Source organism: Vigna angularis, chromosome 1, assembly GCF_016808095.1.
Source record: "Vigna angularis cultivar LongXiaoDou No.4 chromosome 1, ASM1680809v1, whole genome shotgun sequence".
Lineage (NCBI taxonomy): Eukaryota > Viridiplantae > Streptophyta > Magnoliopsida > Fabales > Fabaceae > Vigna > Vigna angularis.
Genome location: NC_068970.1, coordinates 3227028 through 3241488, shown reverse-complemented (window position 1 = coordinate 3241488; position 14461 = coordinate 3227028). Strand labels below are relative to the sequence as shown.

General features: G+C 29.7%; 1 protein-coding gene across 1 annotated transcript; it reads right to left on the bottom strand.

Annotated features, from left to right (window-relative positions):
* Positions 1–11302: 11302 nt before the first annotated feature.
* On the bottom strand, positions 11303–13574 carry LOC108333640 (WRKY transcription factor 23). Its single transcript, XM_017569115.2, has 3 exons — positions 12928–13574; positions 12368–12511; positions 11303–12171 (listed from the first exon to the last, which is right to left on the bottom strand). The coding sequence occupies exons 1-3, from the start codon at positions 13470–13472 to the stop codon at positions 11652–11654; spliced, it is 1209 nt and encodes a 402-aa protein (XP_017424604.1). The 5' UTR covers positions 13473–13574; the 3' UTR covers positions 11303–11651.
* Between the last annotated feature and the right edge of the window lie 887 nt (positions 13575–14461).

Here is a 14461-nt window from a genome sequence, read left to right as displayed (position 1 = left end):
TTGATATGTGTATTTTATAAAATATTGTTTTGATATGGATATATTATAAAAAAGTAATCAATAAATAATTTTTATTTAGTATTTTATAAATTGTTTATTTTAAAGATAACTTCAATTATTATGTGCGAGAAAAAGATTTCAAAAAATTGAAGTTGAAATATAATATTTTTAATTATTTGATTTTTTTTACTAATATTATATTATCCAATAATAATGTTTAGAAAAAAAATTAGTTAAGTTTGTCATAGACAGTTTAGAACGATGTTATATATTTTATTGAACAATTTATCATTTTAAATTATTTAACAAAAAAATATAATATCGTTTTATTTTTATTTTTAAAAAAGGCATGTCAACTAAATTAATTAATATGTACACTTTTAGTTTATTGTATATATGTGAGAAAAAAATTTAAATTTTATCTCTTTTCTTATTTTGTTAAGGATTATAGAATTTAGTTGTTTGACAATATAATTATTTATCGATATTTTTACAGTAATAAAATTATCCTTTTGAAGAGTTTTTTTTTTATCGAAAAATATAAAAGTTAGAAAGAACTTAATCTTACAACTAAGAACTATAAGGAAATTTACTTCATTTCTTTAAATTTTAAATATTTTTTTTATACAGCACCAATAAAGATTGTAATAATAAAAATATTAAAATAATAATAATAATAAATTAAATTTAGACACAAATCTTTAGTTTTTTGAACGTTAATTTATATTAGATGTTATAAATAATATTTATCACAATGACATTATTTATTATATTATAGTAAATGAAATATCTTCTATAATAAAATTGCACTTACAAAAATGAGTTAGAAAATAAAAATGATTATATAAAAAATCATTACGAAAACATAATTTTGAATGATAAAATTAAAAAAGAAATTAAAGTATTAAAAAAATTAAAATGATCATATACCTTCTAAATAATTTGATACACCATTAAATAAAATTATACATTAAGGATATAATAAAATAGAAAGTACTTGAGAGATCTGAAAGAATTTTGCAGATATTAAATTAATTAAATTGTTGAGAGATAATGAAAATTATTTTAAATAAAATAAAAGTTCTTTCAAAGAAATAAAAATTAAAGATATAGTAAATAAATTATTTATATGACTAAATACTTGAAATTCACAATCAAACATTTTGTAGAATTTATGGGGGAATTTATACTTTACTTGTATTAAATTGGATTCAATAGATATTTGTAGAATCATTCATTTATGGGGGAATTTATACTTTACTTCTTATTTGTCTTACACGTATTCCCCTTTTTTTATCTTTTGTATGTAACACATAAGTGTTTTGTTGAAAAATTTCAAAATAAATATTCTAATTTTTGTACATATTATTCAATCTTCTACAAGTGAATATTCTTTATATTTAAGAAGCAATATCAAAAGACAAAAAGAAAGCAAATAATTTTAACATCTGTGTTCCTAGGTAACTCTTGAATGGATTAGAAGGAGTGACATACCTGCAAATATTTCAACTCTCATTTATATATCAGTAGTGGTAGGTCACCTTTATATACCTTACTATTTAGACCCTTATCACGTTAGGGTTACTATCACTATTTTAGGAATACACACTTATTTTAAGAAGGTTTAGATACTGTAATAAATATTCAATTTAATATATATATATATATATTTATTTATTTATTTTTGAGTTCATTTGAGCAACATTTTTTTTTTCTAAAAAACGTACATATATTGTCACTCTCCAAAATATAGCTCAATGCAATATACTTATCAATAAATATAAATAAATTACAAAACTTCTTCTATTATTACAAATATGTTTTAGTTTATAAAATTGATTTAAGTAGACAAATTAAGTTAAAAGATGTAAAATATATTAATAATTTAGTTTAAAGGAAAAAAATATACAATTAAATAAAGGAAAAAACATTTTGTTTTCCAAATATTAAAATTTAAAAATCAAAATACTAATTTTACAATTACTTTTTTAATAGTCAACTTGATTGTCACAAGAGACAAGATGGACACAGAACATTTTGATCAAAATTAAAAATAAAATTAAAAGTTAAAATAGGTATTTTTTAAAATTTAAATTAAAAAATGAAATTAATTTAAATATTTAAGAAGAGTGATTTCATGCAAAAATTATAATTTTTTTAAACATTAAATATATAAATAAATGTGTAATACATTAATTTAGTTTCATTGTGAACAGAGACAATATTGTTCAATTTAAAAAGAAAAATTGCAACTCAATTTAGTAAAAAGATAAATACAAGAACTAAAAACATTGTTATGTGTCACTCACATTGATATTGTTACCTAAGAGTGATATTGACACATGACACACTACACAAACTTAGTATTTGAAAAAAAAAAATTATAATAAAATAATACAAACTAATATGTGGTATGTACACCATTTATACAAATCTAATTGAAAGGTATAAACTAATTCAATTATAAAAAAAAAATAAGATTTAAATGAAGTAAAAAAAAGAGAGATCAAATTGAATAAAAGTAACAAAAATAGAAAATAAAATAATATTAATAAAAACTCTTGATCATGGTTAACATATTTAATTGTAGCATAACACCTTTAAACAACTCATTCTCCAAAGTTTATATAAGAAAAATATCATTAATTTTTTTATATATATTTCCATGACCTTCGAATTTGGAAAATTGATATTAAGTGACACATTGATTGAAAAATAAAATATTACTCTAAAACTTTGCATAACTTCTCTGAGCTATAACTTAGAATTAAACTTAATATAGTTTAATACCTTTTCCAAATGCTTTGATTGATTTTACAAAATGAGAAGGGAATTTTATAAAAAGGCTTAAAGAATAATTTTGATGTATTATTTTAAAGACTAGAACAATAAATCTGCACAAATTATTATATAAGGGTCCTATAATTTCTCATCTATTATAAGAATGACAATTGCATAAATCTGCACAAATTATAATAATGTCTAAATTATTGTCAACACAATATTTGATTACCTAATATTTACTAATAGAATATTTGACCTATCTTAACACCCCACTCAAGTTGGTGCATAGATATCACAGATTCTCAACTTGAATAGAGACTCATTAAACAATTTGTTTGACACTCATTTGGTGAGAACATTAGTCAATTACAATTCTGATCTTACAAAAGGAAAGGAAATTATCCCAGTTTCAAGCTCCTCTTTGATGAAATGTCTATCGATTTTCACATGTTTTATTCTATCATATTGTACAAACTCAGCTTCATTTGGTTTAAAGCCCAAATCTGATAGCACGTTTTTAATCCACAAAAGTTCACATACACTTAGTGTCATGCCTCTGAATTTTGCTTCAGCACTAGATCTTGCTACTACAGGTTGTTTTTTACTCCTCTAAGTTATAAGATTCCCTCACACACAAGAAGTAAATTATCCAGAGGTAGATCTTCTATCATCTTTTGAACCTATCCAATCTGCATCAATATACCCTTCTACCTTTAAGTTTCCATGATTTGAGAACAAAATTCATTTTTCAAAAGTGGATTTCAAATATCTCAAAATCATCTCAACAACATCCATATGAAGCTTTCGTGGGTCATGCATAAATTGACTAACAACATTCACTGCATAGCTAATATTTGAACGTATATAGGACAAATAAATTAATTTTCCTACCAGCCTTTGGTATCCCCTCTCTCAATGCTTGCTGAATTTGAGCATGAAAAGAATTTATGATTTTGTTCAATTGGTGTATAACTGGGTTACTCCCAAGCAGCTCGGTTTTCGATAGTAAATCAATAATATATTTTTTTTGACATAGGAAAATACCATGTTTTGATCTAGCTAATACTTGAGGATTCCAAGTTGTTTCATCTTAAATGCAGATGCAAGGTATTGTTGTAAACTAGAAATCTCACCTTGGTCATTTTCTGTAATAATCTTGCCATCTACATATTTTTTCCTTTTCCTCTCTTTAAAAATAAGGTGTGATCAAAGTTACTTGCTCTATAACCAAAAGCCTTCGTAAACTTGGTAAACCTTCCAAATCATGCTCTTGGGGTTTGTTTAATCCATATAGAGCCTTCTTTAATTTGCAAACCTTCATTCCAATTGAATTTGTCATGTCTGGTGGAGAATTCATATAAATTTCTTCTAAAATTTCTCCATGTAGGAAAACATTTTTCACATCAAATTGTAGAAGAGACCAATCTTAGTTTGCTGCTAGCAATAGAAGTGTTCTCACAATGTTGAGCTTGGCTATCGATGCGAACGTCTCTTGATAATCTACACCATAACATTGAGTGTAACCTTTAGCCACAAGTCGTGTTTTATACCTCTCAATAGTTTCATCAACTTTATGCTTAATTGTAAATACCCATTTGTAGTCCTCTGTTTTCTTCGATCTGTGTGAATTAATGAAAAAAGAAAATGAGTTTTTGTATTGTTTAAAGGAAACACAACATGATGACTTTTTTCCTTAACACAAGTTTCATAAAGAAAATCAGAAATACTGAATTTATGAAATAATTATGGAAATAATTTTTTTAAATAACCAAAAGAGGGATGTCCCAACCTTTTATGCCATAACCAAATTTCTTTTTTGTTTTTATCTTGTATGTGATCATTCGCAAGATAAGTCAAGGCTCATTTATGGGTTTGTTGTGAGACATTTTCAAAATAATACAGTCCTTCAGTCTCTTTACCATTGACAATCTTATCCTTGGTATGGATGTTGTGGAAAAGACAATGGGTTGGATAAAATAAGGCAACACAAGAATGTGATTTAGTTAACTTGCTAACAGAGATAAGATTACAGTTCAATGTAGGAGCAAATAAAATATCAAGAATCGATAAGGAGAGTGAAAGAGATATAATACCTACACCTTCAATAGGAGATGAGACCCCATTGACATTAATAATAACAATTTTAGAACAATGAGGGGAAAATTAGTAAAGTTATGAAGATCACACGCCATATGATCAATAGCACCTGAGTCAATTATCAAATCACTACCCCTGGTAACAACAAAAAGATTAAGAACAGAGTTGGATATACCTGACTTAGTCATAAATCTGACAGCAGTAGAAATATGGCTCTTAGAAGCAGCGGATATCCCAGAATCATGTTTTTCGATTGATTTTTATCGAAAGAAGCCATAAAAAATATTCAATAAAATAAAGAAACACCAATTCTTATATTGTAGAGAATGTCGATGTTTGGCTTCTGATATAATATAAAAAGATTTAAAGAATAATTCTAATATATTATTTCAAAGAATAAAATAATATATATATATATATATATATATATATATATATATATATATATATAAAAGAGTCCTATAATTTATAATAATGAAAACTGGACAAATTATAATAATGTCTAAATTATATAGCTAACATAATATTTTATTACCTAATATTTATTAATAAAATATTTGATATATCTTTTGAAAAGAGCCAATAATATTTTTGCTAAAAGCTAGACTAGACGGTTTAAGAGCAAGAAAAATAAGCAATACAATATATTTTCTACTAGTTTATCTAATTCATGTTATAACGATTCTCGCTTAAGTAAACAATTTAAGAGGTTTCACTAAAAATAAAAATATTCAAAGGTTATATCTCACCCACAAATAATACTAAGATTTATGTATGTTTGATAAGACGCTTGTATTATACTCATGTTAGTCATGTTCTTCTAGATTTTTCAAGATGACTATTATAGCTTTGTATAGGGTAATATTTTTTTACTCTGCTTGATCTTTTTGTATTCAATGTGTATCTTCAATATTTTTTATCCCTACAGGTTTAAAGATATGATAGGATTCTTAAAAAGAATTTTTACATTTTCTTTGCTTAAAAAAACAATTCAAACAAATTCGTATATAGTCAATTAAGTGTAATTAAAACAAAATTGCATAGATTTCTTTGTTTTCTGAACTAATTATTAAACTATTGATCACAAAAATGTTCTTAATTATAGATTTTATAGTTGTTGGAAAAATTAATTTGAGTGATTTTAATAGATATTTATTTGTGGTTTTAACTCACTTAAATTACTAAAGAAGAATCTTTCAGTGATTTTAATTTATTAAAATGTGTTTTCAGTTATTACACTAACAAGAATTTCCATATGTAAAAGGTTTAAATGAGTTATTGATCAAAATATATTTTAATATATTAAACATTTTCCTTAAGAAACCTAACAATGTGAAAACCATTTATTAAAACGATTTTTAATCTATTAAAACAACACTGTCTATTTCAAACTTGGTAAAAACATTAAAAGAATTCTCTACATAATTTATGCAAGACGTAAGATAGAGAGATAACATATAACATATTAACAACATAAATCACAACTAAATCCCTATATTAGATACACAATAATATATCATTAACATCCATCATCTTGAACATGAATCAATACCACAAGTATTTCTAGCTTAAATTTGTGTACTAACAAACTATATTATTAATGGGTGTAATATCTCACTTTCATATATTCTTTCTTATTTGAATTCTATCCATTATTAATCTCTGAACAAAAGCTACTTTTTGAGGGAGGAGGAATCTTCTACAGGCATTTGAAGACTTCAATTTTAGTGTTGTAGTTTTCCACATTTAACCATTCTTAGCCATTTAACCAGGTCCTCTTGCCATAATTACTTTCAATATACAATAACATGAAATTTTTTCTCATCCAAAACCAACCTCATCTTCACTACAACTTTCATTATATCTCCCAACTACTTTCACATTTCAACCTTGGTGTACTAAATTTGTCTATAGCCCAAGTGTCTCTATACATTTTTGCTTAACTCTTTATATAATTTTCTTAAATTATGTCACATTAGTGATCCTTTCTCCATGCCCTTTTAGTTATAAAAGTAATTTTAGATACCAACTTTATATCAAAAACTAAACAAGCGTGAAACACACAATAATCAAAGTTGTTGAAAATTTAAATGTAAGTCTAAATTTCACATTGGATAGAAATAATAAAATAAAACATTATATAAGAATGAAGATCTATTAATTCATTGCTTTAAAGTTTTGAGTTGAAAATAATGTCTATCCCCTAAATGGTTAGTTTCAGATTTTATTAGTGTTGTATCTCTTAAATTATCCACTTCCGATAAACCTAATAAAATAAAATATTTTTTAACATCTATGAAATTAATTATAATATAAACAAATCATATAAATATATGCAATATAAATTCTATATTGAGGCCTTCATCATCAAGTTTGCACATAGAGATACAAAAACCTACATTACATCATTGTTGAGCAAACAAAAGTCTCACTTATCATTTAGTTACACATTACAAACACAACTAAAAATACATATGAATTTATGTTAACTGCTCGAATTCTCAATTGCGGAGTTCTTAATGAAGAGTTTGATTAAGTGAAAGTTAAATGTATATATTACTTGGTGAAGCGCTTTTACAATGTATAAAAACAGTGTCAGCAAAGAATAATAGCCCATAGCCCATAATTTCTGCACACAAAAAATACTATAAACATCCATTTTGAACCCCTTTTTCTTCTTTCCCAAAACATCTATTTATTTAATTTAGAATAATGATCAAGAAAAGATTTTATCCATCTTCAATTCATAAATCATTGTTAATATGCTTATTACAATTTATGATTTCTAACCAACTTTTTCCCTAGCAGACTAATATATATAATTCGAACTACCAATGGGAGTTGGCACCAAAATATTCTAATGATTCAGAATCATCCACCTTTTTGTCTAATCTCTTGCTCAGAACTGATGGCCATCCATCCTCCCTTGTTTGGGGGATTTTTTTTTTCTTTCGGAATCATAAATAGATAAAGTGACAATGAGGCTTCCAAAGTATAAGAGTTTTCCATGAAGAAGTTAAGTCCTTGGTTGCCACATTTTTAACACACATTTCTTTTGTCCGACATATTCCTAAACTTGCAAAACAAGAAAGGAATAAAGAAATTGTTAAAGGGTGAATAAATCACCCAAGTTTTCCACCAATTTTGAAACTTATCTTAATGGGTGTTCATGGATGATGATAAGCTAACCAAATATACCCGTTAATTTAACTAAAATATAAAGCCAAAAAAGTTTCTTCATTTCAGTTGTATATACTTTTTTCATTTGGATTTCTTGTTGGTATCGTTATTCCCATGTCAAATGTCTCATAACTTTGTTCCTCCCATTTCTAAAAAATTATTCAAATCATAATGACTTGAGTCAAACCTTAATCTTTAGCTCTAAGGATTTGATTCTTGTTTGATATTGATGAACACATACAACTTTTGTTGGGTTTATCGAAAATGAGATTTAGCTTACTTGGAATTCTTTATCAGAAAAACTTTCAATACATTGTATTCGTCTGAGTTTTGATATCACTATTAGGTCTATCGAGGAGGAGGTTCACTAGGGAGACACAAATATCATTAAGATTTGAGTCCAACCACATGAGAGATTGATACTACTCTCTATCCAAAACCTTAAGGCAATGGATTAATGGATCTTTGATCTTATATGGTACTCTACTTTCTCATTTCTATTAAATGTGAAACTTAGACTTATACTTGAAATCCTAACAACTCTCTAGAGCTTGAAATGTAGAGTTAGAGAATTGGAATAAACATGAAGATGAAGATGAGAACACAGCTTTCATGGAAAAATGTAGTGTTGATGCTGTAAAGTGGTAATTAAGAGTGAATAAGTTATTCTTTGTACTGAGTTTGGATTCAATTGAGATGCCTGCAACGAATCATATGGGTTGGATGCAAATGACTACACCTCTTTTCACTTCATTGATTCGATTTCCATAAAGCATCAAATTAATTCCCACTGCAACAGTTGGATTACGAGTAGATACGACTTTTCTGTTGCCTTTTTGCAATTCCATAACATAAAGTTTTCATGGCTGGAAAGTTAGCTAATACCAAAAAAAAAAAAAGTCTCTAGCTTTAAATCCACCTTCATTTATATCACAAAAATATTTTTCTTCATTGCTTCAATCAGAGAATATTCATTCACCAACGACATCTTGGAAAAATGGGTAAAGCTTCATCACATGGAATTTCTGTATACATTTTCTTTAAAGTGCTTTTTTTCTTCTTCTTCCTTATCTGCTATTGTGTCCATACTACCACTTGCATGCCAATTACAAAACAACGGTTTTAACTAGATTGCAATGATGTTACAATCAACAATATGCATCAACATATATATAGTTGCAAACATGACATGGTTCTAGAAAGTAGAAACCTTAAAATGTAACCTGGAATAGATCAAAAGAAACAGTGGTTTCAACTGTAATATTTCAAAACCATTCACATGTTAGACTATCACCAAACCTTAATTTTTTTTTCAGCTAGCATTGTATGTGTCATGTTCTAATTAAGGTATTCCTGCCAAATAATTTTTTAGTATGAATCAAAGGAACAGAGTGAGAGAATATTTTACTTACAAGTTTCAAGTATATATACCTGCAAAGTACTTCTAGTTTATGCAAGAGCTTATCTAAAATATTCTCACATTTTTTAATAAATTTAAAATCATCATTATATTAAATTCACTTTAAACCTGTCAGAAAAAAAAAACAAAGAGTGTCACAAATTATAAACCTTAATTTTAGGTATGATCAAGAATTGAAGATTAAAAAACCTAAAGCAGTCAATACAAAAGATAAAAACTTCAAAACAACCTAAACTAGCATGCATGAACTTGACTGAATCATGGCTTCTTTCCAGATCCATCGATGAATTACGAAAAATATTTAGATGAAAATAAAAAAGATGGTGATTTTACCGATTAAAATCTTATACATTATTGGTCATACATGGTGGAGCGATGGAATTAATTAATGTGCTTTTTAATAAAATCTTGATACACCAGTTCATGCAGTGTTTGTAAAGAATCTTGTTGTATGATTTATCTTTTTCCTTCATCATATTCCTGGACGGTTACAAACAATTAGCACATTGCTATCCCCAGCCTCCACAAAAAATATTCTTGTCTTTCTTTCTTTCTTTTTGGGAAAGAATTTCGATCAGTTCAATATAAATAATTTTTTCAAACATTGAATATCACTGGAATTTAACTCTCCATTTAATGAATTGGAATTTGAAACAGTATAGAGAATTAGATAAGCCAGCATAAATTGATTACACTTATATATATTTATTTCACAAAGAAGATAATTAATTAATTATATGATTCCAAATAAGATAAAAGCTGTGACAGATATCAGAACCACATAAAAAAACCAACTTTTACAACAATTATATGAACTTTTGTTAATCTAATAAAATAGGAGAAACTCCTCAGATTATTCTTCTACATCAAGAATATCGAACTTCAAATAAATAATTAATCTAACTACTGGCATCAACAAAGTGCACTTAATTTTGTTTTCTCTTGTGTTTACATTCTACTTAAATTTTATGCATGTTAATGAGAAGTGATAGAAAGTAATTAAAATGTAATGTTTGAATTGATGTAATGCTAAGTAGATGATTGATGGGTTCTGGTAAGTGGAAAATTTGGAAGCAGGGATAGGGTTAGTGGGATGGCCAATGGGTTGTTCTAGTATTACAAAAGTTGTAAACTATGGTAGAACAATATATATGTGTGTAATGCTTTTGTCCACACCAATATCTCACATCATCCATGTTTTGGTATGAACAAGAAACAATCCATGCTCTTGCCATTTCCCTCCCAGGAAACACACATCATCATTGAATGGCTGAAGCCCATCTTTGTATATAGCTTATAGGGGAAGATGATGAGAAAAGCCATCATACACAAAAAGCTAAAGGGTACTGCTAGAGTAATAATGTTGCAACTTTTTCCATACCTCATCTCATGCATCGTGTCAAGTCATAGGCCATCATAACACACTCTCATACATAGTTTTCATCTTTCTTTCTTAAATCTCCCTCATCATAGGTACACTTCCCTGCTCCATTGCTTCTTAACTTACATTCTTGGCTTTCCCTTTCCCACATAAAGTCTCTCTGCCATAAGTATCTCAGTGGGAGTGGCCAAACATGCACCTTGCTAAACCATTTCACCACATGTGTCTAATTCAACAAATTAAGGAAAAACCCTAACCCTAAAACCCTTCGCTTTTCCACCGCCAAAAATCACTTCTGACCACAGGATAATAATCACTGCCAGGAAGCTAATAATGAAAAATAACAAAAAAAAAGGCATGGCAATTAAAAATACCTCATAATCGAACATACATATCTAGTTATAATATATATACAATATAAAGAAGGAAAGAAGAAAAAGTTGAATAGCAAAATGAGAATATATCTAAAATTTCGAACCTCCAATATGTTTCATACATACATATATATGAGCACAAGCCAGTTGAAGTGAGGTTTCTCTATGGTAACCTCTTAAACACAAAACACCCCAAGAGGCCACAGAGGTTTTCACTTTTCATCATATGTTCAGCTAGTTAGGTAGATAACCAACCTTACATACATAATATAGCATTGTAGCAAGATATTAATAATAGAATATAATTAATATACAGGCAAATAATTAAAATTAAAATGAAGTAATTAATGTCAAAAGTTCTATGATGAAATATTACTACTACTACTACTACATGTCTGACGATGATGATGATGACCTAGACACGATCTCCCCTCTCTTCATTCATCATCTGCGTTGGCAGCATGTCCTGAAGAAGCCCATTGAAGAAACCCTGAGGACCTCCCACCCTAGATAGCGCAAAAGCTCGCAGATTCTCTTGGCTCTGAAGGAACCCACTCAACGACGACGTATTGGCATAGTCGTTTATACAAGTAGCTGAGTTAACAACATTCAGAGGTGATGATGAAGACGAGGTGCTGGTGGTTGTGGAGTTGTACAACATTGCTACTTGAGCTTGAGCTTGAGCTTGAGCTTGTGCCTGTGCTTGGTCATGACGAAACTGTTGGTGTTGTTGTTGTTGCAGCATGAAGAGTCCACTGGTGGGTCCGAACGCGCTTGGTTCGGAGTGCAAGAACCCGAGGCTAGCCCGTGACGTGGCAGGACAAGGGTGCGTGTGTTGCCCCTCGTAGGTTGTCACCACCACCGCAGGGTCCTCCGAGGAACGCTCCACGCGCTTCTTCACGCCGCATGCCGCGGTGGTGCAACGATAGTAGCTCCTGTTGTTGATTATTTTGCGTGCACCGCAAGAAATATTTTAATTATAAAGTCGCAATCCAAAGCACCGCATACATAATAAAACGAAAGAACAAAATAATTCTAGAGGAGAAGAACAAATCAATGTTACTTAAATCAAGATTTGATAAATGAAATCTACATTAGTTAATTAATTAATTAATTAATTATTGGTGTTACCTGGGATGAGGGCTGTTTTTGACGGCTTTCTGACCGTACTTGCGCCACCTATAGCCATCGTCGAGGTGATCCACTTCACTCTTTGTCTTGAACGCAAATCTTGGTTCTCTTGGCTTCTTTTGGTGCTTCTTTTTCGGCTTCGGCCTAACCGTGGAAATTTAGTAAAGCAAATAATCAAAATCTTTCTTTTATTTTCTCGGGTTTATATTTATATAACAAACAAACAAACACAACAAATCAAAATCTGAAGAAGATGAGATAGGAAAGAAATGACAGTATAACGAAAACCCATTTTAAGTTCAATGAACATACACAGACTTACACACACAGAAACTCCGTCAATTCTCACCACTCAGCAACCCTGTCTGTCTTTGCGACTGTAACAAAATCTATCCTCGTTTAATCTTATTATTACTTTTTATTATTTCACACAAGCACATTCAGTGACAGAGAATTAATTCCATTATTTTTTTATGAAACAGATTAAAATTAAGAAACTAAATCATTTTCATTCATCGCTATTATTATTAATATTTACTTTCATCACCATCATTACTCACTGATTCTTAGACTTGTCTTGATCTTGGTCTTCTCCTTTTCCTGCTGCATCTGTTGCCGTTTCATCCTCCTCCGGTTCGTCTTCATTTCCAGTTGCTTTGTTGGCGGCGGCCGCGGCGGCCTCATTCGAGGAGGAGGAAATCGAGGAGTAGTTGGGAGACGGAGGAGTGTTGAGGACCTCGGAGCCTCCGTCGGGGACATTGGAGCTGGCCGGGGAGGGAAGCGCGTGGGTGATTTGGGTGGGGGCTGGTGGCGGTGGTGGTGAGGTGACGGCGGTGTTTTGGGGCCAGTCGAATAAGGAAGGGATATAATCAGGGACAGACAGCAAGTCCATGAAGGGAAAGTTTGAAGCTTTTGGATCGTGAGGCAAGGATGAAGATGGCGGTGGAGGAAGAGGTGGCATGATGTCGAAGATGGTGGAGAAAGCAGGGGAGAAAGGGAAGGACATGGTCATGGTCATGTTGGGAATCTCGTCGGAAAATGCCACAGAATTTGCCATGGTGGATGATGACTTTGAGTTCGCTTCTTTCTCTCTCTTCTCCTCCATTGCTTTTAATCTATCGTAGGTGCTATATATCAACAAAAACCTTTGCACATATTCCTCATTTTCCCCCCTTTCTCTCTCCCTTTTTGCTTAACAATATTTCTCAAAAACCCCAAAACAATCTTCCCCATTTATTTATTTATTTTCTTTTTTAGCCTTATTTTATTCAGACTGTCCAATGCTCTCACACACTCATCTCTAACGTTTTAGTCAATCTTTTTACCACAATTAATACTTAATTCAAAAATATTATTTTTTTAAAGCTAGAACGTTTAGTTACAGACCATGTCTTGTAAGCTTTTGACCAGGAGTTTTGTTTCATCGTCAGATTTATATATATGAAAGGAAAGAAACTGATGTATCATTAAAGAATTAATCTCAAATTATTCAATTATCTGATATTCCAATTTTCAATAAAGATTAATAATTAATAAGGGGGTTTTGTTTAAATAAAAAATATAAAAAAAAAATTGGGTGTGTGAATGGAGTTTGATTTGGTTGGGTTTGGATGGGGTGGGGAATTTGGAGAACAGGTTGGCTGGGAGAGGTTTCCCACCTAGGGAGTGACCGACACGTGGCGGTTTTCGTTCTCACAAGTGGATTGCGATAGCATTTACTGCGAAGGAGCAGCAGCGGTGGGTCCCAGTGAACGCGTATATTTGACTGGCAACCGGAATTAGTGTGAACGGGGGAGTGTACACGTGGGATGTAAGTAAAAGGAGATTAGGGTCTGATGTTAGCATGTGATGGTGCTGTCCTCTTTCATTTCCCTTTTTTATTTTTTATTCTCTTTTAATATTTCTTAAAAACAATATTATCTACATTTTTTGTTTTTCAAAATCATTTTATTTAGTATGAACAACTACGATAATATTGTAAACTATGGTTATGCAACTTGTTAATATAATGTTCTATTCCCATTGTGTCAAAAATTCAAAGTCAGTCACTCTTGATTTAACGGATTTAAGGAAAACTGTGTTAGGAGAAAAATA